The 27,425-nt window shown below is 44.1% G+C and overlaps 1 protein-coding gene across 4 annotated transcripts in view; it reads right to left on the minus strand.

Annotated features, from left to right (window-relative positions):
- Positions 1 to 27,425, minus strand: part of Gfra1 (GDNF family receptor alpha 1) — a 205,478-nt gene that overhangs the window by 32,129 nt on the left and 145,924 nt on the right. For all 4 annotated transcript variants that reach the window (XM_069988096.1, XM_069988094.1, XM_069988093.1 and 1 more), the window contains 3 exons: positions 9,884 to 9,993; positions 6,650 to 6,784; positions 2,226 to 2,407 (listed from right to left, as the gene is read on the minus strand). In XM_069988096.1, the coding sequence (XP_069844197.1) occupies positions 2,226 to 2,407; positions 6,650 to 6,784; positions 9,884 to 9,993 (427 nt within the window). The remainder of the gene's footprint in view (positions 1 to 2,225; positions 2,408 to 6,649; positions 6,785 to 9,883; positions 9,994 to 27,425) is intronic.

Here is a 27,425-nt window from a genome sequence, read left to right on the forward strand (position 1 = left end):
CCAGCCTCATTTCTCCACACCCCATGGCTGAGAAGTCAGCCCTGAGATGAACCTCATGCTCCCCTCTTTATGAAGCAGAGTACCTATCACTAACAATGGCTGGCAAAAAGCTTGGTTTCTTAGGGAATGGAGCCCATGAGTTGTGTTCCCCGGCGTTGCCAGGACAACCATGCGGCTGTACACAGAGCAGATTCATGTTGGCAGCAATGGAGTGCCAAGCCAAGCCTTGTTCCACAGGGCCCAAGTCAGGATCTGTGAGGAAGGTGACACGGCTGGGAGGCAGGGGACAAGTCTTGGTGCTGGCAGATTCCTCTCCACTTATGGGCAGAAACTTGGAATTTCATGGTTTTTCTATGATGATAATCAGACTATTAGCCATAGTCTGACCATTCAGAGCTACGGACAAGCTACAGCTTGCTGACTATACTTAGAGTTCACGGAGGAGTAAAGTGCACACTGTAGTTTTGAAGTGCTCATCTCAGTTACTTTCCAAGACAGAAAGGAAGGATTTAATAAACCAGCTGAAGGGAGCTTCAATTGCCATCTTGTATGTACTTAGATGTATGCAGAGAGACACTGGTTGGGCTGGGGAGATACTGCCTTTCTTACTGTCCAGCGACCACATCTGGCCCATCATTACCTAGTAATTTGAAGGCCTTATCCATCATCTGAAGAGGCCACAGAGAAGTGACCCAAGAGGAACGATCAAAGCCCCAGGAAGAAGAAGCAGGGTCAGAACCCTAACCAGAGACGAACTAAAGTCCCTGCCTGACTCAACATTCACCTCCACAAGGCTGGGAGACCATGGTTAAGTCACTTTCCTTCTCTGAAACTCCGGGTCTGCTTTAAGATAGGACAGTTAGACATCACAAGATCATTCCTCAAGCTACCCTCTAGCTCAGACATTCTCTGCACAGTGCTTTGGCAATGGTGAAGGCTTCTGGAAGGCTTTACAAGTCTGAAGAACATAAGGTTGCATCTGGTTGTGTGGTTTCCTGTCTGCCTTCTCTTTAGTGTTTTGTGTGAGTGAGTATCTCTGGGTCTATGTATTGGGATGGAGATGTGGGGGGACTGAGGACAGAGACGAAAAGTTCAATGAAGGGCATATAAGACATCAAGAAGAGGGGAGCCCCGTGGAGTGAGATATTATCAAGTAAATTAGAAGTAGGAGAACATTCCTTTCACATTTTTGGGAGTAAAGTGAGTTGTAGATCAAGATGGAATGTGGCCAAAGAAGGCTTCTGGTGAGAATTCCAGCCTTACCCTTGGCCAGGAGACAGAAGAGATAAGTAGGAGGTCAAAGCACAGGGCTTGACACATAGGCAAAGTAAACATCCTTTTCCCCCCAGCATATCTGGAGAGAGAAGTGTCCACTTTGCCCTAAATACAGGACAGACCATGGAAAGAACGAGACTAAATCATAGTAACAGCACTGTCCCCGCCACCATTAAAACGGTAACATCCACCCAGGTGAAGTCAGTGAGAATCCTTTGTGAGCATACCAATCATGTCTCACCAAATAGTTGAGCACTCACTACTATGAAAAAATCAATACGAGGCAGATTAAACCAACATTCTGCTTTTAACTAAAGGTGGGAAATCATGCGCACACTGTGGTTCTGCCATTGCAGATCTGAATGAACCCCAAAGAAATTTCTAGGCTGTGGGGTTTTGTACGGCAGCACCCAGCGTCTCACCTCTGGCTGCTGGAAACATACACCTTTGCTTGCTGAAGAACTAACTCCTCCGAGACTCCACAGAGGACCCAACCACAGCCGACTCTGGTCTACATCAGAGACAGTCGAACATCCCAGATGCTGTCGCTGTGACTGGCATGTGACAAACTGACAACGCCTTCCCTTTCAAGAAGCTATTGCTTTGTAGAGAACATGCAATCAGCAGCACATACGATCAGTCAACCCAACTCTATGGTCTCACTAATAAGACTTATAAGGGTACACTGTCCTAGAATCCTCCTCTTATAGAGCTGGATGTAGGGGCCCTGGACCACAGCTCCATTCTTTGTAATTGGCAGCGTCAGTTCCTTGTCCATGTGTCTCTCCACTCTAGGACACATCACATTCTCCGTTTATTGCATTTACAAAGCAGCTTCCACATTCAACTCTGAATAACATTTGCCATTGTCACAGAGCGCATTTCAGAAAATAAACCCTTGGGTCCTCTAGAAGTGAGCTCCGACAGGAAGTCTACACCCCAGCTCTCACCTGTAAATTTGCACAAGGTGGCAAAACATGTGTGGGAATTTCATTCTCAGACCCTGCAGGTGCCTGGGGCTTGTTCTTGACCCGGAAGGCTGTAGTGGTGGTGGCAGTGGTGGTCTGCACCGGGAAGGCTGGCCGCCACACAGTCACATCAGAGCCATTGCCAAAGGCTTGAATTGCATTTTCTGCAGTAAAACAGGAGGAAATCCAATTTCAAAGTCAAGCAGCAAATGTAACAGGCAGGATACATACACACGGCCAGAGAGGCACACTAGAAATTCTGATTAGAGCAGCCATCTAGCCACCCTACTTATGTTCAGAGCTAGGCTTTTGGGTTGGGTGCTCCACAGTCAATTCAATCCAGTGGGCACCAGTGGCTCACGCCTGTAATCCTAGCTACACAGGAAGCTGAGACCTGAGAACTGTGGTTTGAAGCCAGCCCAGGTAGGAAAGTCTGTGAGACTTTTATCTCTAATTAATCATAGAAAAAGCGGGAAGTGGTGCTGTGGCTCAAATGGTAGAGTGCTTGCCTTGAGCTGAAAGGAGCTCAGGGACAGTACCCAGGCCCAGAGTTCAATCCCCAGGGCCAGAAAAAATAAAATAAAACTCATTAAATACTGAGGTGGACACTGGGATATCCTCCAACAAATATTTCTTGTGTTTCTATTTATGTGACAGGTGCTGAGCAAGGCCCTGCCTCTGAACTGCTCAGAGGTCAACCCTTTGGAAACTAGCCTCAGACGTTTTACTTGGGCTCACAGAAAAATCATGCTTTGTCAAAATTCTATGCAAAAAAGTAAATTGGTGAATGCTTCTTTCTTTTAAGTATATCCCTCATCGTGAAACTAAGGCAGGCAAAATGCAGCCAGTTTCTTTCAAAGAAAAATCTACCTCAAACCTCATCAATAGCTAGAGAACATTCAAGTAAAAAAATTTTTTTTCCTTTTCTGCTCCCAAGTCTTCCAAACAAAATCTGCATAATTAGATAGAAGCAGCCCTGTTTAAATGAAAAGTTTAAAATGTAAAACTTTAAAAGCTTATTACAATTTCGTGGGATTAGATTGTTTTTTATGGCAGAACTAAATTGGTTGTGTGTTGTTCCCTCCTCAAAATGAATAAAAAACCGTTTTTAATCAGGTCTTCAGGGATTTGGCAAGGATTTAGGAATTTTTTATTTCATACTCATTGTATAAGAAATCAAACTCCTCCATTTGGGGCCTGAATGTGCAAATTGTTAATATATGACTCTCAGTTGGCATTGTTTCCCCACTGTATACAAGACAAAATAATTCAGGCCTAATCTTGCCCCGAGAACAGATATTTTTGTCTAAAATTGTTATTCTTTTATTTTCACAAATTGGAAGCTCATTTTCAACAACTTTACTTTTGGGGGGATAGAAGAAACAACTTTCAATTAATACAAATGCCTTTTTACGCTCTTAGCTGCACTGCATGGCTTAACCAGCGGATGGAATGCTGAGAATGGAGGACCTAGGGACCCGTTTCCCTAAACGATCTCAAAACAAGAACAATAAAACTCTTCCTTTTTCCTGTTTAGAAATGTAGAGATTGGGCATGGTGGACCACACTTGTAATCCCAGCACTTGGGAAGCAGAGATGGGAGAATCACTCATTGGAAGCCAGCCTGAGCTATATATACTGAGTTCCAGACCAGTCTTATCTATGCTTTCCCTAAGTGTTTACCTTGTCGCTGTGAGTTCAGTTGCTCAGATGTTCATTCATTCATTCATTTATTCAAACATTAATAGAAATTATGCACCAGGCACGGACTGCTGCACGTGCTAGGTACACAATTGTAAACAACAGCATCAAAAGACAACAGTCTCTCCCCAACCACAACTTCCATCTGCAGAGGCAGATAAGCAAACTCTACAATAGACTAGAGGATGAGAAATGCTTAGAGACAAAGGAAGCAACGAGGAACACCAAGGATCACTGGGATGCAAAGAGGAAGCTGATAGGTGGGGTGGGATAAAGAGGAGGAAGTTGATGGGTAAAGTGGGAGGGAGCCCTCTCAGAGGAGAGGACTTCTGGAAAAAGACTTGAGTGATGCAACTCAGCCCTCACTTCCATCCCCTCCCATTCTTCTCTCTTCCTCCAAACATCTATCTGCCACATACTTGGCTTAAACAATACAATTTACCAGCCCCAAACTAGAAGTAAACAATGGGTTATATTTGTGTTCATGGTAGAGCAACTGAAGAGAGGTTTGGTTTAATTTGAAATTGGTAAAACTGAGTTTCTCCATATGGATTCAAATTGAAAAAGTCCAATTGCTTCTCGTTTAGAGCCTTTATGAGAGACTGAATATGCAGCCCCATGTTTTTGGTGCTTTGTGTCCCATCCAGCCCAAGGACACATAACACATAACTAAAATAATGCTGGCTGACTTTGGCCCTTCTTGTCAACCAAATGCATTTATTTTGATTGGAAAGTCATTAGCAATAAGATACCAGACTACTCTTCCCTATGCCAAAATGTTATTAAAGCAGGGACAATTTTAATTTCTCTGTGGGGAGGAAAAGTACATTTTCCAGACAGTGCATTTTCTCATGCTGACTGTATTGTTATTACTTTATCTTCCTCAAACTTCCAATCCATCAGGAGAATGCAAGATGTGAAAAAGAAGACAAGAGGAAAGACGAGGTCCCAGTTGCAATTCCTTGACACGCCCAATGTCTAGGCAAATGCCTCCCTCCTCAGACTAATTTTCTGCGTTTGAATTTCACTTAAGAATCCAAAAGCTTGTGTTATTTTTAAGAGGATCAAAGCAAGGGACTTTGGCCACATTATCTGAAGCACCTGAGGACTTAGGTTTCACTTTGCAACAAAAGAAATGATGGAGAGATTTTAGAGTGATACTCAAAAGCTGCTTTGTGTGTATATGGCAAATTGTCAGCTAATGCTTCAAAAATACCAGTCAACATACTGCAGAATGTTATGGAGAAATTGTTATATTGAGGACAAGGCTCTCAGTAGGGGACAGCTGAACCTTTATTCCAAGAAAATAGTCCCTGTCACCTAGAACTCAAACCTGATCCATAATGTTCAGGGTTACACTGTGGTCTAATAGGAGTGAGTGAGTGAGTGAGTGAGTGAGTGTGTGTGTGTGTGTGTGTGTGTGTGTGTGTGTGTGTGTGTGTGTGTGTGTGTGTGTGTGTGTGTGTATGTGTGTGTGTGTGTGTGTGTGAGATACATGAAAGCGTATGCTGTTACTGGGGCTTAAACTCAAGGTCAGGGCACAGTCCCTTATTTTTTTCATTCAAGATTGGCTCTTTACTACTTGAACCACAGTTCAACTTCCAGCATTTTGCTGGTTAATTGCAGATTAAGAGTTCCACAGATTTTTCTCCCTGGGATGGTTTTGACCTCCATGGGAGCTTGGGGCTGGCACAAGGAACCTGGCTTTGGATGCTAACTCTGCCATGTATGGTTTATGTGAAGACAGTTTTTGTTCAGCTGCAGGACAGATATAATGAAACCTGTGTTTCATACTGTTCGGGTGCATAGTACAAATGAGATTTCGCATTATTACTCTACAGTGAGCTTGAACACACACTACAGCCTTCCATAAATGGTAGCTTCCACATGAGTGAATGATAGTTTCTACTGTCCCAACTATAGAAATGGCCATAGTGAGGCTGCCTGTGACAGAGCCCTGGCAGCCTGCTTTTGGAGTTTGTCACATGAACGTCCATTCTTCACATCTGTACATTCCTCTCTAGCTCCTCCTCTTTGTTTCCAAATTGCCAAAAGAACACTGCAGCAATAACCAGCTCTGTTTCCAAGCAGGACCCCCTCCTGTTCCCCCTCCACCCCGGAGTGCTTATCTCATTTCCCAAGATAACCCACATCCTTGGTCTCCTGGCTGCATCATCAGCTTCCCTCACTCAAGATTTGTTGCTTCTGCTCTCAGCCAACAATGAACATCCAAGGGGCTATTGATGTTAACATTCTAATTTCTCCCGGAGAGTCCTTGGAGTCCTCCCTCCATCTAATCTGTCTGCGCTTCTCACATTGTGTATTCTGCCCAGGTTTTTAGAACCTTGGGAATGTACTTTCCACGGGCTTGCCAAGATCAAAATTTCATCTGCGGGTAGAAAGATTCTTTCCCACATAATGTACCCTCCAGTATTTGAATTTCTTCCTCTTTCAGGCTTTTGGATTGGGTCTTGGCAACATTACTCCATCACTTGTTCGAGTCCCTGCTACATGAGTATATCCAGAAGGATCTAGAGTCACCATCCGCTATTGGAAAAAGGAAGACAGGAAGCAAGAAGGAGAAAGACAGAGAGATGGACAGAGACAACAGACACGAGACAAAGAGATACCTGCTGCCACTCAGGGAGGAAAACATGTATGTGTCTGCCTGCTTCTTGCTTATTTATTTTTTTATTAAAACTCACTAAGACATGTGTTGTCCTTGAAGAAGTTCAGGAATTTCAAGCACTCTTCCAGCTCATTCCCACTCTGGCTGCAGTCACACCACGGGGCCACACTCAGGCTGCTGGAGTCTATGTAGTTGGGGGTCATCACTGTGCCTGAAAGTAGAAAACAAGGCATTTCATTCTCGGGGGTAGGGGTGGGGGATTTCTCCATAGCCTGCCCTGACAGCGGATGCGCTGTGGATAATTACAAACTCTGGGCTTGCCGAGTGGGAAATTTTGTTAAGCGGTGCATTTTCTTGGCAATTAATCTTGAGCACATAAAATAACTCACACATTTACTTAAAAAAATTATAACAAACTCCTGGAGCTTTATTTAGAGTATTTTCTTCCTGCATAAATGGTACGGATGCTATGGAGTAGGAGCAAATTAACTAAGAATGCATGAGTCGCCAAATCTCTTGCATTAACTTGAAAATGCCATCCATCTTCATAAATAGGTAGCAATGGGTCTACATATCTCAAAAAGATAATTTTAGTGATTGAAATCCATTGTCCTCTGAAGCAAATGACTTCTTCTTCAAAGGAAACAAAAAGGAAGTTTTGAGGTTTCCAGTGTGTCTCCTCCCTACCCCCTATCCCACACCACATATCCTGTATCCTATAGATTAATGTCTATGATCCTCAGATTCTCAGCTGATTTAAATAAAGTCCTCCACGTTGTGAAAGAACTGGACGTAAACAGTGGAAACTCTCTGAGCTAGGAGCGCCTAAAACATCTCCTCAGAGAGGTGCTGGGTGATCCTTCTGCTTATATCATGTGGCATTCCTGGTTTTTATAGTGAGTTCTGGACCCGCACAAATACACAATGAATTCATACTTATGCAACCCAAATGTCTTCTCTGGGGTCGTGCACACTAAGCAGTAAGCAGTGTCCACTGGTATCCCAAAGCTTTCTGCTGTTAAGATATTCTTGTGGAGTCGTTTAAATAAGGATACAGGTGGACCCGTTGCAACAATGAGAAGTACAAGTTGTCATGTCGAAAACAAACTTTACAACTTTGGTGGGGGGGGGAGGATGGGAAGGAATGGGAAGGATAAACAAAGGAGGAGGCTGCAATGCTTGATAAGAAATGTACTCACTATCTTGCCCATGTAATTGTAACCCCTCTGTACAGTATTTTCACAATTAAAAAAATATATACTTGTGGGATGAAGCAGTCATGTAGTCCATCATCCACAGGGCATGTTTGGTTCCCAGCCAGAAAGAAGATTTTTTTGGTAAGCTCCTCTGAGTCCTGGCCATGTTATCTTCATCCTCCATTCCTTATTGTTTTGCCCTGACTGAATAATATCCGTTTTACCTTGGCATGAAAATTCCCACCTGCAGCATAGAAGGACCTCTCACTCAGCTGGGGAAGAAATGGGCATCTCAAATATGGAGTGAAAACCATAACTCTAATGTATCCCTGGCACCAAGAATTAGAAACCAAGATTTGTCTTAAATAAAAAAGATGACCCAGAAATCATTGCTGAAGGAGATATCCACCCAAGAGAGAATGAAATTTTGGTTCCATATCACGTTGCTTCCACCACTCATCCGCTCTATTTCGCTTTGCCAAGCCTAGAACAAGTGCACAGAAGTGTTGGCTGCACCTTGCCTTGGCCACTCAGGCAGGAGTTAATGAGCATGCGCTCCTGGAAAGACACCGGCTTATGTGCTAACAGCAATTACATGGGGGCGTGTAGCTTGACCTTGTCTTCTGAGAGCTTCTCTGGTTTAATTTTCCTTTTATTTTCTTTTAAACAGTGAGCATGAGATGATCATTTTTGTTACTTCTGTAATTCCACATTGGAATAAATAGTCCCCAGGAGAGACTAACATGGCTAAGGAAAAGGACTGTGTGAAAGCAGAGTACTGACACAGGAAGATGCACTCATCGGTTAGATCAATAAAAATGGTCTATAACTCCACAATGGTTAAGGTATTATTAAATTATCACCCATGGGAGCAGAGGTGTCATTTCCAAAAGTTAAGAGTAACAAACGTGCAAGAATCAGAAATAACACCCTTGTATTCAATTCCATGACTGATTTTCTCAAAGACTCTTGTGGAGGAGGACACTCTAGTGACAAGGAGCTTATTCTGGGCTGCCATTCTGGGTGTGAAGTTTTTCCTGTTGGGGATGTGTGTGACCCTAACACAAACACCTTGCAGGAGCACACACCCTGCCTGGGTCATTACACTCTGACAATTTGTGATTTCTCTCACTTTCAACAGCATGTTCCTTCCTAAATGCCAACTTCATGGAGCATTGACACCAAGCCTTCTGCTGTCAACATACCTGGGACACCTGCCTTTCTCCTGACAGCCCTGTTTATCACTGGGTACACGTTTGCCTCTTTCTCATTCTTTTTTTTAACCCATTGGTGCCTTGTTTAATGGCACCGTACTCTTGATTACTGAGAACATGGTTTGCCCAGTGCTTGATGTCTCAAAAGACAGAAAAAATATTATTTCTGTTATGAAACAATGTTTTTTCTGGGGGGAAGGAATAATCCATCAAACACTAGCCTAAGTGATCCCTTGCACATGGGGAGTTGGATACCATGACAGCTAATGACAAGAAGGATCCCATATTCAGGCATTTTATTTCCAAAGGGCTGTTTCTGGGAAACGGCTTCTCTGATTGCACCAGACAGAATGACTTCCAAGTTCTTTCTTTCCAAAGTTCCCAAATTCAATTAACTTGGTTTGACTTGCTTTCTTCTTCCATAAGTAGGCAGGCTTGTTTTCCTGTTTTTGTTCTGCATGGTCAGTTCCCCAACAGAGAAGCTTTACTCCTCATCCGACTTGCAATCTTTCTGTGCCTTAATAATCCCCATTTCCTGCCTTTGCTTTTCCTGCGTCCTCCTGTATCCATTACTCTTGGTTGTTTTCTTCTTCCACCTCTACCTCCTCTTCTTCCTTCTCCTTCTCTTCTTCATCTTTCTTCTCTTCTGCTTTTCTTTCCTTCCCTCCCTCCCTCCCTCCCTCCCTTCCTTCCTTCCTTCCTCTTATTCCTCTCCACATCCTTTCCCTCCTCCTTTATTTTTTTCTACAGATGTGTACCAAAGGGGTTATTGTTAAAACCCTAACCCAGAGGCTTCTGGGTAATTTTCCCTTGTGCACACATCATCAGGTTGCAAAGTGAAGTGTGAGGGGTTAAGGTAAACCAGACTCTCCTCCCATCCTGCACCCCCCCCAATCTTACCAATCAGCCCCGAGTAGGCAAGGAGGCAGTCTGCATAGTTCTCCTTTAGACAGCTGCTGACAGACCTTGACTCCGGCTGACAGTTGGTAAAAAAATCTGCTAGGCGAGATCTACAATAGGAAGAAAGGGGGAAATGTTTTAAAATGTCCCAAACTTCTGAGCTGGGAAGTGAGGTGTTGGTTAATGGGCACAGGGGTGTAGTAACTTCTGGTGTATAGTGGGGTAAACAATGGTCAACAACAATTAATTGTCTGTTTTAAAATAACTGTTAGAGAGGATTTGGGATATTATCAACATGAAAATAATATTCATGTTTGAAGAAATAGCTGAGCCAGCTAATCTGATCTAATTATTATACATTGCATATATATTAAAATATCACATTGCAGCCCATAAATATGTATAACATTGTTTCAGTGACAAATATAAAACATATATTAAGAGGAAAACTATCCTAAGTCTCCAGACATACATAAATTTTATTCCTTTGCTGGTATGCCTCTTTACACACACACACACACACACACACACACACACACACACACACACACGCACGCGCGCATTTTTTTTTTGCACAAACTCTTTGAATGTTGTCATCCTTCTTTATACCCTCCCAAATGTCTACCCCCTTTTCCCCACCAAAGCCCTGGTCCACCTGTCTGTGCCTGTTTATTTAGAGGGAAGTCTTCAGGGTCTATAACTGGAGAAACCTTGAGGCTTTGAAGTTCCCTTTCAATATTTATTTCTGACTAGACTTATTTGCATCTTTAGGAAAGATGCTTTTCTACACACTCACCAGAGATCCACAGTGGGAAAATATTTACTTTATACAGAAATGTGTTCCTGGCATCCAAATAGGATCTTAAAGCCCATCTGCTCCCGTAATTCCTCCTAGCTTAAAGAATGCATGTCTCTGTCTCCTAAGGCATCTCTCCTCTGCTCAGTGATTTCTTCTAACCTGGTGTCACTTGAAGTGCTGGCCTTTGGGGACCAGAAGTGAGAGGCAAGAGGGATGGGTGCAATTCTCAGTGAGTGCCATGAGCATATGGTAGTGTCTGGAGGAGTCTACAGGCCCAAGTATAGCTCTGACTCTACTTTGGCATCTCTACAGTGGCCAGCACGATCAGCCTAGAAGACCTGGGAGGTACTGAAGTTGTAGAGACCCAGAAGTGAATGAGAAACCACAGGCTTTCATTCTGTGGCCAGCTGGCTGTTGCTCAATCTGAAAAAGATGTTGTTGGAGAAATCCTGAAGGAGAACTGAGCCACTTCTGAGGTCATGTCAGCAGAGGGCAGCTCTGGTTCCAGGGGAGAACACAATGGCCTTGGGGGGAATTAAAATTATCTGGCAATTACGAGACATGGAGAGGTTTTGTCTCAGTTTTCTATCTTACACTTACTCGAGCTGGCTGCTGATACTTCCAGTGCTGTTTCTAATTCCTCCAACCCAAGAGATTGCATTTGCTAAGCCTACTTTTAATACCAACAAGCCTGGGCTGATGGAGCTAGACATGGCAGCGAGGGGGTGGAGTGGGGTAAGGATGATAGAAAGCCTGTAAAGGCCCAGAGGAAGCACACGATACATCCTCTCCCTGCAATTTTAACTAGAAGGGGTGCTAAAAGGCCTGACAAATGGTAGATGTCTAAGTAAACTGCACAAGCTGCATAGGAGTCTGTGTGGTTTTCTCCTTGAAGCTGAATAACTATCTGTATTGACCTGGGGGTACATCATGGTGGAGCTCTAGGGCATATGCTAGAGATCTGCTTTATTTATTGATTCATTCATTCATTTATTTGTCTACTGTTCAATGTTATTTTGCACAGTATCTGGCACTCGTCAGAAAGGCCTTTATACCTCCTACTCAGGGCCATGTGCTGAAGCTGAAAGACCTGGTAAAAATCTATGAGACTCAGCTGAGTGTTGGTGGCTCACACCTTTAAATCCTATCTATTCAGAAGTCTAAGATCTGAGGATTGTGGTTCAAAGCCAGCCTGTGGGAAGAAAGTCTAATGAAAAGCTCAGGGACAGCTCCTAGGCTTGAGTTCAAACCCCACAACCGCCACCATCACCACCACCACCAACAAAAATGATGAGGCAGTGGCTGCTTGTGTGTACGCCTGGTTCTCAGCCTCAGCCTGGGTCTTGCTGGTGTTTTTTTTTTTTTTTTTGCTTTTCACCGAACACACTGAAGGATATAAAACCTAGCTATTTTCTATAGTCTAGTTAAAGGATTTATTTCTTCTGAGGAAATCCTGGAAGGTGGCTTGGGTTTACTCAACTGGCTCTGATGGCATCCAGCTTGGATTGAGTGTTAATTTCAGAAGAATTTTCCTGGTCATGAAAGTTAATGATCTAGTGGTGCTGGCCTTCTAACTTTGCAAAGCCAGCCCAGGCAGCTGGGGCCCCAGCTCTACACACAACCTGGCTGTTGAACAGCTCTGTGCCCTGGCCGCCCGCCCCCCCCCCCCCCAGTCCCTGTTTATCCCTCAGAGACCTGTCTTCTGCTTCTCAGACTGTCAAGCAGACTATTAACCGAACCCCACTGTGAGGTGGATTACTGTCCTTCAGTGCGAGGCTAATGCCACCAGCCTCATTTTGCTTAACAACCTCAGTCCAATTGACTCACAATTGGACCCTGGAATGAAAGGCTAATTGAGTCCGTCTGTGGCAGAAAGCATCGTCCCAACTGAGAGGATAAAACAAAATGCACTGCTTGAGCAGAACCCTGGACGGCAGTGTGCTGAGATGGTGGGCACGGATCCCAGCCCAAGCCCAAGCCCAGCCAGTGCATGGGAAGGGACTTGCAAAATGAGACCGAGCCACAGCACGGTCACCACACTCAGGCTTCACTTAGCTTTGATACACTTGGCCCACCTCTCCCTGATAGTTAATGTGGAGGCTGGGTGTTCGCAGTCTAGAATTCCCATTTTGCAGAAGGACAAACTGAAATAAAAAGCATATACAGTGTTGTGCTGGAGCCAACTCATTACCGGTGAGTGGATTAAGTATGAAGGATTTTCTTTTTGTTAGGATGACTTTGCTGTAGTAGCCTGAAAGTATCATGTTGGGAACATTTACACCACGGCAATCAGCATAGGATACAAAGCAGGGCTTCATGCTGCTCTCAGGGAACAAGTTGTTAGCTATTAACTGGCTGAAGCTATTAACACTGCTGAAGAACCTGATACAGTCAGGCCCACTGAGAAAGCATGTATTTTGTCTTGGGATTCAGTCTCATCCCTTCTGGGACACGTGTCTTCTGCCATTCACACAGTGCCAAATGAGATGGTATGGTGTGCATTAACTTCCAGGCTTCAGATTGTTCCAAAGAGAGAGAAGAGACATGCTCAAAGGAGTCTTCCATCACAAACTCTCCTCTTCCCACCACACTATGTGCAAAGGGCTACACATACTAACAAACTAGCTGGTTGCCGTCCATCCCAGAGACTCAATGATGTGTCCAGTGCTTGTGATATAATGATGAAAAAGACCTGTCCTTGGGTTTACATAATCTGTAGTTCAGATACTAAGAGAATAGGTAAAAGGATTCTAATATTATGGGGCCTAGTTCTTTGTAAGAGGTAAGAAAAGCTGCTACTTAGAAAAACACCAAAGATGAATGGAGAATTTGGTAGATAGGCTTTACAAACTAAATATTCTTTTTTCCTAAAAGCTCTAATAAGGTAAATACAATAATTGTATCCTAATTTTACAATCTAGGAAACCAAGTCTTGGAACATGGAGTAACAGAACTAGGATTTTAAACCTTTCATTCTGAGTGTAGCATATATGCCTTCCATATCCCACAGCTACAGAAGCTGGCTTTTAAAAGACCATGATTTGGAGACTTTAGAGACCCCAGTTGTAGAAGGAATGTATATACTAGGTATAGATTTAAGAGCTCCACAGGCATTCATGTATTCAGTCCACAAAACAACCTACATGCAGTGATACTATCAGCCCCATTATACAGATGAAGAGATAGGTCCAATGATAATAAATGACTCCCTCCAGGTTGTCAAACTCTGTGAGGAAGCTGCAATATGGCAATATTCCACCAGACTCAAGAGTTATGACTCTCCACTGTGACCCTTCACACATTCTTTATCAGGAGCACTGATGGCCATTCAGTCTGGATGAGCAGGCCACGGAACGCAAAAAGCTTCCAAAGAACTTTGAAGAGTCACTGAAGACATTAAACTAATCAGTGACATGATCAAATTTGCAGCTAAGTTAGATTCTTAGATGCAAATGGCAGATTTCTCAGTTAATCAGCAATGATTTGCTCAAGACCCACTCTCTATCCACCTGATTGGGCAGCCATGGGGAACAGAGGAAATGGCCAGTGGTGGGAGGGTGGTTTCCTATAAGATAGCAATAGGAGAGGGAGAAACAAACATGTCTGACAAGTGGACTTCTCTGGAATAGAAGTCGAGATGCAGAAAGGAAGTGGTAGACTGCCCAAACAATCAGGGTGGTAGGAAAGACAGTGGAGGATGGATTTGCAAGGCAGACAGTGGCTGGTTGGGGCTGGTTGAGGGCATGGTATCCTGAGGAGCCAAGTCCAGCAGGTAGTTAGAGCTCTGGCTCTGTATCTGCGGGATCTCCTGCTGTATGAAAGCCTCAGCAGCCCAGGTCCCCTCGTATGCACACCCTGCGTTATGAATCATGCTGTAATAGCTTTCAATAGCCTCCCTGCCTAGGCTGCTGTGACCCAAACAAGGAAGCTTAAATGTTCAGTATGGGATTAACAAAGAAATTCCGCAATTGGATTTCTTCTGGAGACATGAAATCTCCCTGACTACAGCAGTGATGAGCTCTGATTGTTTTTCTTCCCGAGAAAATGAAAAGGAAATGAATAGGCACTAATGTAGAAACGTATTGCCTTCAGTAAGAGAAAATCTCCCTGCCTTAAAGAGAAAGGGAAGACTGGCAAATGCTGTGATGGCCTTAGGAACTCTGCAAAAAGAGTGGTTTGTACAAAAAAATAATATTAAAGAAAGCACACTGCTAACTGGAAATAGAAAGATGATTATAATGATAAAGCCTAGAAGTGTCTTCTCAAATAGCAGATGGTCTTTTGACAGTGCAGAGAGGGGGGGGGGGGGAGAGAGAGAGAGAGAGAGAGAGAGAGAGAGAGAGAGAGAGAGAGAGAGAGAGAGAGAGAGAGAGAGAGAGAGAAATTTCCCTACTTTTCTGTAACTGTTTTGGGAAAATAACATTATGGAGAATAAGTAAAACATATATCAGTAATGCCTAGTTTAGTTCCTTCTAGATTATCATAATCCTATAAATGTTTTTTTTTTCCTAGGACAAATTTCATACTTGGACACAGGCCCTGTGGTTGGTGGAATTGAGCCTGGACTTAGAATTGTGAGATTTTGAAAGGGATCCAGGCTCTGACACTAATTAACCAGAGTTCCTGAGTATTGCTTAACTTCTTAGCTCTGGGATTTCCCTCTGGAAATCTCAGATGCAGCCTATGGGATACTTAAAGCTGGCTAGAAAAACAAAAACTACTTTTGTTTTCAAACCATTATTATTATTATTATTATTATTATTATTATTCACATTCCATTGTTGTTTTTTTCTGGTATTGGGGCTTGAACTCAGGGCCTGGATGCAGTCCCTGAGCCTTTTCTACCCAATGCTGGCATTCTACAGATAAAGGCCCAGCTCCACTCCCAGCTTTTTGCTGGTTCATTGGAGATGAGAGTCAGAGTTGTCTGGCCTGTCAAACCATGATCCTCAGATCTCAGTTCCCTGAGCAGCTAGGATTATAGGTGTGAGCCAGTGGCACCAAGGCTCACATTCCATTCTTCCATGAACTATGGTTTTAGTGTCAAGATGTTTGTTTTTTCTTGAATCTAGAAAGTAGAACTTTTTTCCACTGGATCCTCATAAACCATATTCAAGAACCATCACCAACCGTTGGCCAAAGAGATTGAGAGCCTGCTCAGTGGCCCCCGGCAGTGAACAGAGGTGGCATTAGCTAAAGGAGGAATTGTTATCTGCTTGTAACAGCCCCGAAGGGAAGAAGGGTGGAAGCCATTCCATTTTTCACTTCCCTGGGATTTTACTGAAGTCATCAAGTACAGGCTTCTCTCCCCTCCGACAGCCTGGGCTGCTCCATAGACACTTCTTCCTCTGCATTTGGAGATCCTGCAGACCCTCAGAATACCACGCAGGACCACGTCAGAGATAGGCCCCACAGGTACAGAGGAGTGGGTGACTATATCTGTAAATTAACCTCTCATCACAACTCTATTTTTGCTTTGTTTATATGCTTGCTTGTGAGACAAGGTCTCACTACACAGTCCAGGTTGGCCTCAAATTTCTCCTCCTCCTTCAGCTCTCCTTTCTGAGCGGGTCTTTAGGAATGCACAGGACTGCAGGGCTTGACTTCCCAGCAGAAACCTAGATACCTCCATTGATCTGTTTCTGGAAGGAATCACTGGAGTTTTCCCTCTGAATTTGAGGTAAATGCCAGGACTTTTAAAGCTTCAAATTTCAGTTCACATCATTTGGTTTCCAAAAACCCTTCTAAAGGGTCTGTTCAAGGAAGCCAAGAGTGAAAGGTAAGAAGGTGTATAGGCCTAGAACCCCCCTTGCTATAGATTAGCTCATGTTTTTATTCTCATGTTTCTTAGCAGGCTATTAAGCTTCTCCAAGCCTCAATTTCTTCTCCTGGAAAATGGGGCCAGTGCTTCAGACAGTTGCTTCCAATGTCTGCCTGGACTTCTTTTTCTGAGGAGCAGCTTTATCATTGGTGGAAGAGGATGGTGATTATATAGTTACTCAACACTAGCTGCCCAATACAATTTTGTTTCATTCCTTCTTCTTTTCCCCCAGTTCCTAAGTGCATTCTAGTATTTAGCAAGTTGAACCTAGAGCCTGTCTTCTTCCTATATGACATTTATATACTTGGAGAATTCCCAATCCAGGCATCTTACAGTGCTGCTGAAAGTCTCTTTGCCGTAGAAACTCACAAAATAAACATTTTAAGAAAAGCTATCCCCTCCCCAGGGTTATAGAGAAACAAAGATATATTTTTAAATGACTACTTATCTGTAAGTTCATTACTACTTCTAACATCTTCCACAGAGTAAAAAAAAACAAAAGAAAAAACAAAACTTGAAAAACATGCTTCTAATATTAGACCAGGGACGACCAAGCGAGTGCACTGGAATGGTAATTGTCGCTGATAGTGACACAAAACAGACTTTTTCCCTTTTCTGTTTTTAGAAAATTACCTTAGCCCAGATTCTACAAGAGCCTACTGGAGCGCACATCTGGAAAGCATTTTACAGGAAATCAGAGCCCATATTAAATACATATTGCAGGGGGTGTTATTTTGAGTCACTTTGTGTGGTGCCCTCTGGCTTCTTGGAGCAAAGGCCTAGTGTCGGCCTGGGAGTCTCAGCCTAGGCCCCAATACCTAAGATGGAGTATGGAGGACCATCGAGCAAAGGCCCTGGGGCAGATCCACACATTCCAGGGCACGTGTACAAAGCTCTTCACATCTTGTGCTCATCAGCCTCTTACCTTGCTTTCCCCTCGTGGTGGAATTATTAAACCCAGGCCAACTGAAGCACTCAAGGCCACTCAGCCAGACGGTGGCCACATGTTGTTAGGAAAGAGCACAACAAAGTCCAAGAAGCCTTAGAGACTTCCCCGATGCCTTTGCTTCCTGAGACAGGAAAGGCCCCATGGCCAAGTAGAGATCAACACCTGTTCTCCCCAGATCCCCCCCCTCCCGCTCAGCCTCATCCTGGTATTTGTGAGACTCTAAGACTGTTAATGAAACCCCGGGGATGCCTTGATGATCACTGTTGCTCCTCTCCCTCCTTGGCTGGCTCTGGAGCTGTTCCTGGCTGCATGTTCTCCCTGCAGTCAGTCTTGCATATGGGGCACAGAAATCAGCCACCCCTGAACTCTGATCTGGGACCCCAGGGTTGTTCTAAAGCTTCGCCTACTAGAGAAGGAAGTCAGGTATCCCAGAAGAGACTAGCATTCAGTCTGCTTGGGCTTTCTCTCTAGGTTGACTTTGGTAAAAGCAGCTACAGGGCCGAGAGGCGCTATCTCCTTAGCCTTTCTGATCCCACCACAGTGCGGCAAGCCCCTGAGTGAAGTCTGGTCAGAATCAGATCCATTTCAATATCTCTGCGGAAGCTAACTTGTATGAAGACTGGCAGCCATCACTCAACCTCTGCCAGGCAGTCTACCAGGTGGATGGAGGGCTTGACAGCACCTCGCACACTAGCAAATTTGAAAAACAAGTCATGGGCATTGGCAAGGAAATCCTTCCCAACATTAGCGAGCCTTTTGGCAGCCTCTGATCAGATGTCCCAGAGCTGGGACAGCTGGGACACACCCCTCCACCAGCCTCAGCCAGTTCCTCCCAACGCACACACTGATGGTTCCCTAGAAGCAATCTGTAGATGGCAAAGGGGGACACAGGAAAATCAAGAACCATATGCGCCAAAACCCCAAACAAATAAAGTTCTTTGCATTGCTCAGGCCAACTATGTCCGTTACTGCAGAAAATCTAGCTTTGATGGTACTTGTTTCTAAGGGAAGACATTGAAGGAGAAAATTTGTAAGGACATGGAAAAACTTGGAAAAATTCCTATTAAATGAAGTAACCAGACCCAAAGAAACATAGGCCCCATGGCTTCCCTTAGTTGCAATAATTAGTATATGTCTAGGATAATCTTATCAGATGAGCAGAATAGCTCCATAGCTGTGTACATATGATCATACAAGATGATGCTAAGCGAAATGAATTCCAAGACATAGACACAAGAGGTTTTTGTTGTTGTTGTTTTTAATGTATTATGTGATTTCTTGTTTCTTTCATATGTTCTTCCCCCTATGGTATATCCCCTGTTGTATTTGATTCTGGTACTCTGGTATTATATATATATGTTTATCTGAATTAAGGAAGGGAAGGGGAACAACAGAATGGTGAGACAAAGGACAAGGGGGAACCAATGCAACAGCAATATACACAAGACAATATGGTGGAAATGATCTGTACAACTTTGGGGGTAGGGGTCAGGTGGGAAAGTAGGAGAAAAATGAGGGAAGGTGTAACAACATTGACAAGAAGTGTACTCATTACCTTATTTATGTAACTGTAACCCCTCTGTATACCTTGACAATAAAAAAATGGAAAAAAAAGAAATCGAAGATTTTTGTGGGTGATGAGGCAAACATCAAGCTCTCATTTATCCAGTAGTTGTCTGCAGGGATAGCTGCAGGTGACAAATATATTAGAACTCTTTAGAATAAATCTTATCCAATAAGCCTTGGATATTTTCTCAGGGCAAAAAAAAAACCCTTCGAATAAATCAGTTTTGTGACATCTGGCCACAGTGGAAATAGAAATGAAAATGTTCAACCTTATTTTCACCAGTCGCGCTATGCTTTACAATGCTCAGTGATGAACATGGTGCAAATGTACGCCACACAGGTTCCACAGGCCCATCCAGAGTCAAGAGGGAATTTCAGAAGTCTCCTCCCATTCTTCCTAGAACTCTTCAAGAAAAAAACAACAAAATCCCTTGTTGACTGCTTAGAAACCCTGGGTAACAAAGGTCTCTCACTATGATGTCATTTCGTTATTTATGTCTGTTGCTCCCTCAGAAAGGACTCTGAGATACATTCAGATGAAGCTGCGATGCACCCCAGTTAATATAAATAGTAGTGAAGGAATGTGAGGCCATAAAGGTGAGACAGAGGTAAAAATTGTACCTGTTTACCCTGGCGTTGAGCATTCTAACAAGCAATAGGAAGAGAGGTAAGTAGCTAAACCATCATGGCATATCCCTAAACAAAAGCAAGAACAACTATGTATGGCAGGTTAAACAGCTATCTATGGGGCACCTCTGGCCTTTGATATATGGATACTGGAGTCCTTGGAGCCTGAAAATTTGTTACCTTCCATGGCTAAAGGAACTATGCAAATGGGATTGAGTATATGGATCTTGAAATAAGGAGATTGTTCTGATTAGGCTAGTGGGCACAATTATTGGGTTCTTCAGAAGAGAAAGTCAGTAGCAGTTTAAAAAAAAGTCAATGTGGCCAGGCTCTGGGGGCCACATTGTAATCTTAGCTACTCAGAAGGCTGAGATCTGAGGATCACGATTCAAAGCCAGCCTGGGCAGGAAAGTCTGTGAGACTCTTATCTCCAATAAACCACTAGAAAACCGGAAGTGGCACTGTGGCTGAAGTGGTAGAGCACTCTCCTTGAGCTGAAGAGCACAGGGACAGTGCCCAAGCCCAGAGTTCAAGCTCCATGACCAACCAAGGAAAAAAAAAAGTCAATGTGTTGTAATATAAGCAAAGATCAAATGGCCTTTTCAGAGATTCCAGGTAAGGTAGCATACACCTGTAATCCCAGCACTTGGGAAGTGAGGCTGGGGAATTGTGAGTTCTAGGCCAGCCTGGGCAACACAGAAAAGTCAAGGCCTGCCTGGTCTACATGGTGAGAGACCTTTCCTTCCACGAAAGACAATGAAGGAGAGAAAGGAGAAGAAAGAAAAAGGAAGAGGTGGTAGAAGGACCAGGCAAGAGCCAAGAAATAAGGGAAGGCAAAAGGAAAAGAAAGAGATCCTTCGGTGGGCCTGGCAGACGGAATATAGCCCTGTAGACCTTGATTTCAGTTCAGTGAGACTATGGAAGACTTCTGACTTACAGACCCATAAAAGGACCACCCATGTGGTTTAAAGTGGTAATTTATTAAGAGTAGGGATAGAATACAAAAACACTTGGACAGTGTGTATACACAATAAGGGTTCTGAATGTCAAATTTGATGATGGACTAGAACTTTCAATTCAACTGCTTACTAACCATGCCATTTGGGGCAAGTATTATAAATTCCTTGGACGTTTCATGTACTGAGGCTGAATGACAGCAAGTCTTCCAGTGTTAAGGGGAGGGCTGGACACACCTAGCACCCTATACCTGTCTGCTACCTCACAAGGGCTGGGTCACTTCTGTTCTGTTCTATACCAGCCCAGATGCTCTGCCTTGACCCTGGGACTTCTAGTAAGTCCTAGGTTACAGATAAACATACTGGCATTTTTCCCCCTTTTTTGTGACACTTTTTTTTTCTAGAATTTATCTGCCAATCACTTGGCACATGGAATGCTTTGTCCTAGGTCACAGATCCTTGAGCTCAAGGTCTTCATGCGCTTAATGATGTTAGGATTAACACTGAGCTCATCCCTACCATTATAAGACCAACAAGATTTCTCCACTGACTCCTCAGGATCTTCACGTAAAACAGTGCTTTATTTTATAAAACCACATTCCAGTAATGGCTCCAGGCAAGTTCACGGGGCACCGCATGTGGTCCACATAGGTTGCTGGGCAGGTGACGGAAAGGCTATGCAGTCTTGAAGAGGGTGCTGACTATTCTCAGAAAGATGAGGGGAGATAGTTTAGCTTTCTGATGTTTACAGTTAGAGGGGCTGAATTCTAAACAGCTTAGGGAGAAATCAAGCACATTTTAGAAATTCTCCCCAAATGCTGCTCCCTTCAGCCAGTCCTCGATCCACTGGGGTTCCCAGAAAATGAAAAATTAAAATTGCACAGACTCTCTTGACTTTAATAATTTGCAAATTGCTTCCTCTTGTGCCTGACCCCAAAAGGCAAGCACTAACTACCCCTGTGGAGCCCCAGCGCAGAAGAATGGTAATTCACCTGTCCCATGCATGTGGAAGGGACTTCGTTTCTGAGAGTCCTGGGAAAGTGTGGGGAACCAAGAGAGCAAATGGATGTCTGAGAAGCTAATGATCTACACTTCCACAAATAAACCTTAAACAGAAACATATGAAAATAAGATCCCCTATTAATCTTTAATGGGCTTGCAGACTTCCTAAAGAAAATTATATTCAACAGTAAATATACACTAGGCTACATTTCTTCTAGGCAAGTTGTTTTAAAGTCAACAGAGACTTTGAGCTTAGCAAACAACTAGTCCCTAATATCTTCCTTCTGAGATAGGGTACAGAAAATATCACTATTGCTCAGGAGGCAGGGAATCGTGATGTTGTATGTCAAAAGAATAAATTACTCCATTGCTATCAGATGCTAATGCTCTCTTTTTCAAAAAAAAAAATCTCTAGCTCTTCTCAGTAATCCATTCTCATTTTCAACATCCACTTGGGAACAGCACCCCATCCTTTAGCTCACTTTCTATATTTTACCAAAATTCCTTTCCCCCTTGGAGCACAATAGAGCTGATTTCTATAATCCATTTTCTAAAAACTAGTTTCTCAACTTCTCTCTTCCCAGCCCCTGATCGGAAGGCTTACTGTGACTCTTCACAGGGATCTCAATTGATCTCTGAGCCTTCCTAGCAAGTCTCCTCCCTGGCTCTGAGCCTCAGCAGGGCGCCAGCTTCGGCCTTACATCCACGGTGTATCATGCCCTGTTTTACATCTTCACTTTGTCAGTAGTCTTAATAACACCTTAAAGGTAAGCTTCAACAATTGTGACCAATACAAAGTAGATGTTCAATAAGTTCTGAACTGAATGAATACGAAAGAGTAAATGAATGAATTGGAATTCTGTAGATTTGGCTTCAACCATTTATAAATGGATTCTAATCATAGATACCTGGGTTATTCTAGGTTTGACAAACTCATAGACATAGATTAAGAAAACACCCACCTAAGCTGAATGGCTCCAGATGCTGTACTTAAGTCAAACAGTTGAGGTTGAACCTGCAACTGTGTCTGATGCTACACAGGCTCTACTCATTTAATACACAATAACCTTCTTAGACAGGCCAATCTTAGTCCACAGATGAGGATCTGGGAGCCCAGTAAGGCTCACTAACCAGCCAGTCAGAGAGCTGGTAAAGGTAAGAGTCACTTTTGGAAAATAAGCCCACTGACTCTCAAGCCCCTACTCAACCCACAGCACTGAAAAGGATGAATGCTCAATCTTTTCACTTCAGCTCTTGGACTTGTGCAGCCATTTCGATATGAACCATGCACCTGTGAAACCTAAATCTGATTTAGGCAGCTAGAAGTGATCTTTATTAGGTCCAATAAAATGTAATGACGGAATTAGGGGGCATTCTTTTATATTTAACAGTGCTTACAGTTTAAAAACATAAAAATACAACATCTGTTACTGTTGTTCAGTAGAGCTCAAACGCAAACCAGTGAGAGCTGAGCCAAAGTGTCATCTGGTCCTGTGCAGAAGCGAGGAATGCCAAAGTGCAACCCCATGTAAGGCAGTGGGCACCACATACCTACAGAGAGGCTCTGGCAGCCTCTTACCGGCCTGTTCTTACTGAGAGGCCCATTTCCAAGGCTGGGAACAGGAAGGGACCCGGCTAGGGCTGACCTAGCCAAGACATCACTTTGGGGGTCTGTTTTCCCTGGAGGAGCAGTCAGGCAGGAGAGAGTGCAGGCGCCATTGTGAGGAAGGGCAGGAGCCATGCAATCAGACCAGTTCCCAACTGCCCTGAGCTGGGCACCTTCTACCTGCATCTCCATGTCCCCACAAACAAAACACAGGCACTCACTGGAGGTACCTCCTCCACAAGGCAGAGCCTAGGATTAAATTCATCACCTAGTTCAGGTACTGGGCTTAGTGCTCTGTGAAGTACCAATGTAATCATCGCTGTGTCTGCCATTACTAGTGCTTTCTGTACCAGTTGTGTCCTACTAATAATCATAGCCCTGGGAGCCAGTACAGGGTGGATGTTGCTTCTTCACAGGAGGGGACAGTATGGGGGAGCCCAATGAGCGCCTCAGGACACTCAGCCAGGGAGGACACACCTGGGAAGGTAACAAGATTCCAGCCAGACTGTGCAAGGGGCAGTGTCACTTGCCGCACATGCACAGGAACACAGCCTCGCTCTCTCTGGAAGCTACTCTCCCATCTGGGCTGGTAACAGAATGTCACAGGCAATACGTAGGCACTCCTGGAGCTCTCAGAACACACCCCTTCCTGCTTCCTCAGCCCAAGGAATAGTGGGAGTGGCCTAGAGGGAGTCTTTAACTCCGCCTACCTCCATTCCCTCCTGACAACCAAAGATGCTTCCCTAAGGCAAAAGTAACAAGAAGAACTGAGTAAACTATGTTGAAAATGTTCTAAACATGATTTCGGAAAGAGAATTTTCTTTCCCAACTGCCCATTTAGCTTTGCATTTGCAAGCATAACAAATGGATTCTAATCTCAGGTCAAGGGCAACTTATGGACAACCGACTGACTTTGTCCTCACGTACGATAAGGGAAGATGCCAGTGGATCATGAAGCCAGCCCAGGCAGCAGCCAAGAAGAATCACAGTTACCACATTGGCATGGCTTGGATCTGAACTGTCCCAGTGGCGCTACTTTGAGAGGTTCTGGATGTCTTTAGACGCTGGGACTATGGGGTCACTGGGGGCTGTTGCTTGCCCTGGGCCCCCTTTCTCTCTGTCTACCTCTCTGACACCAGGCCTCCATCAGGTGAACAATCTCTGCTATATGTTCCCACTACCATAAAGTGCTGTCTCATCACAAATGTGGACAGAACCATACAACCACAGAATCAGCCCTCTGAAACCATGAGCTGAAATAAATAGTTCTTTCCTTTGATTTGTTCTCTCAGGCATGTTGGTCATAGCTATGGAAAGCTAACACACATCTCTGAACTAAGATTAGCCTGTCTCAGAAGGTTATTGTGTGTTAAATGAATAGAGCCTGTGTAGCAAAAGACACAGTTGAAGATTCGACATCAATATAGTTGACTTAATTACAGCATCTGAACCCATTCAGCTTAGGTCACTGTCTTCTTAATCTATGTCTATTAGCTTGTCATACCTATTACAGCAAGGTATCTATGAATGGATCCATCTATAAGAGGTTGAATCCATAGTATACAGAATTTCAATTCTTTTGCATGTATGAAGCTGTTACCTAGACATTAGAAATCTTTTCCATAAGTGCTCACAGCTTTCTAAACTAAACCCCACCTACTGGATGGATCCATTTCACTCTTTAATAGGGAGTCCACCTGTTTGGTCCTCAGTGGAATTCTGGATAATCAAGTTTCAACTCTAGGGGCTGGGAAAGTGGCTCACTGGTAGAGTGTTTGCCTTGCATGTATGAGGCCCTGGGTTCGATTCCTCAGCACCACATAAGCAGAAAGAGCTGGAAGTGGCTGTGGCTCAAGTGGTAGAGTGCTAGCCTTGAGCTGAAGAGCTAAGGGACAGCGCCCAGGCCCAGAGTTCCGGCCCCACAACCAACAACAACAACAACAAAGAGTTTCAACACTAAGGGTTGACCCAGGACATAATCCTGTTGCAACCCTATGTTCTCACCATGGCAAATGATGAGAAGTAGAGAAAAAAAAGGACAAGAGGTCTTGGAATCTAAGATGGCTCACATCAAGGTGCACTACTCAGCCAGCATCCTATGGCTTACCTATGGAAGACCTTCAGGCCCCTACCACAAAGAAGCTACATTGAGTCTTTCTTGACAACAAATTCATAACCAACAGCTGGACAGAGCTGAGTGCTGTGGTGACACCCTTTAGCATTCTAGAGAAGAGAAAGGCTATCTATCAATGTGTTTGTTTGGAAAGCATCTCTCCCAGTAAGACACTAAGCAGAGCCAGGTGCCTGCCAGGCAGTGCCACGGTGATTAGTCTGGCTGGTGGCAGAAAATTGGTGGGTCTCCTATCACCCAATTTATTTCCCCCTGGAAGTGTCCCAACTTCTGCAGACAACCTCATGGTCCTGACCAGCAACTGAACTGGCTGGGCACAAAGTAGACATACATTCACATTGTCTCCATTCAGAGATCTCAGAAACAACGGTACACACACATGAAAGTCTTTTAGCCCCAGATTATCTCAGTCATTGAATGTGATAGTTCTCAGATCTCCAGGCATCCTGGTACAGCCATACTGGGGGGGGGGTGAGGGGTCCAATGTGGGCTCCTTTTCTAGTCATTTAGAGACTTCATTAACCCTGCTCACTCACTGTCTCAGGAGAACACCAGGAGTTTTTCCCAGAGACCACATGACTTGGAAAAGGCAGCGGCTTGCACGCAGAAATGGATCAAAAGAAGCTAGTCATGTTCCAGCCAGACACTAGATTTGAGAAAGTATAAAACTATGCAGTGCATTTCCCTAAATTGTTCTGTTTTGGAACATTTTTTTCTAATAAAAATAGGTTCTGTTATTTACAGTAACACGTAATGGGCTTCTTGATGTTATTTTTTAATGAAGTAATGGATATGTAAACATTCCTCTGGCTTTGATCTAATAGAGCTCAAAATCAATAGATTTAACCCATATGAACAAATGTCCTTTGGGATCTTCAGTGATTTTCAAGCGCATAAATAAGACCAGAAACCAAAAAGTTAGAAAATTGCTGCTTTAATGAGCAATGGGATGTATCTGCTGAGTACTTAAGTCTTGTCTTGACAAGATGCAAGGCAGCTCACTTAAACATCTTTGCCTGAAAAGCCAAAGAGAGTCACCTTCAGCACTGAATCCCATCACCCAGAGGGTCTGCAAGTCCTGTAGGTGGCTTACAAGACAAACACACTTCCCACAGAAGTGGGCAGACAGTGTTGAAGAACAGGGCCTCTGCAGAGCCACCAGCCCTTCTGGGCTTAAATTCCCACCAAACCATTTGGAGGATCTCAAGATCTCACCTCCTCAACCCTCACGCACTTGGGAGGATCAGACAACGCCCACTCCCGGGCTGCTGTAAAATGCTCAGCACAATGCCTGGCACAGAGTAAATGTCAAATAAATGTTGCTCATGACCACCCTCCCCACCACGATCACAGTACATTCCTACCATGATGCCCCGGCTTCTGCACATGCTCAGTGCCTGAGTCCTATAGGACCAGCCCTTCTGTCGTCGTCATCTCCACCCCTCCACCCCTTCCACCCCCATGTATGGCCTGCTTCCCAAAGGATGATGGGATGACTCACATCCAAGGAGGAGGTAGGTTCACAGTCAGCCTCCCTGAGTCAGTCGCTGCCCTTTGCCGGATCCCTCATATCACTGACTCACACCCAGCTCTCAAACGGCCTCTTATTTAAGGCTACTTGGGGGTCACTGAGGCAGCACGTGCCCATGAGGCTGCCACGGGTCCTACCCTTCCCTATTCATGCTCAATAATAGCATCTTACCACACCACGGCCAGCAATCTCTTGGCCCAGCTCCACTCACATTGTACTGAGTAGCTTGGTACAGCAATAATTGTATATTGTACACAGAACAGATTCTTCAGATGATACGTGGTCCAAATACCTCTGGACTTTGTCTGTCTCTGCCTCCAGCCGCCAATTTTTTTCTTCGTGGCACAAACAGTACAAAGAGAGTGATATATAAAGCTTAGTAATACACCACATGAAACAGCACTGGCATTTCCACATCCGTGGTGTGGGTGCGTAAGTGTGAAGCAAGAAGAATCTGTGTCCTCCCCCCCCCCACCCGGCCCCCCACCCCCACCACACAAATCCTATTTTAAAGGTCGACTGTTAGGGGGAAATGTTATACTTGGAATCACATC

Source organism: Dipodomys merriami, unplaced genomic scaffold, assembly GCF_024711535.1.
Source record: "Dipodomys merriami isolate MVZ:Mamm:240054 unplaced genomic scaffold, mDipMer1.0.p SCAF_35, whole genome shotgun sequence".
In the NCBI taxonomy this organism is placed as follows: domain Eukaryota; kingdom Metazoa; phylum Chordata; class Mammalia; order Rodentia; family Heteromyidae; genus Dipodomys; species Dipodomys merriami.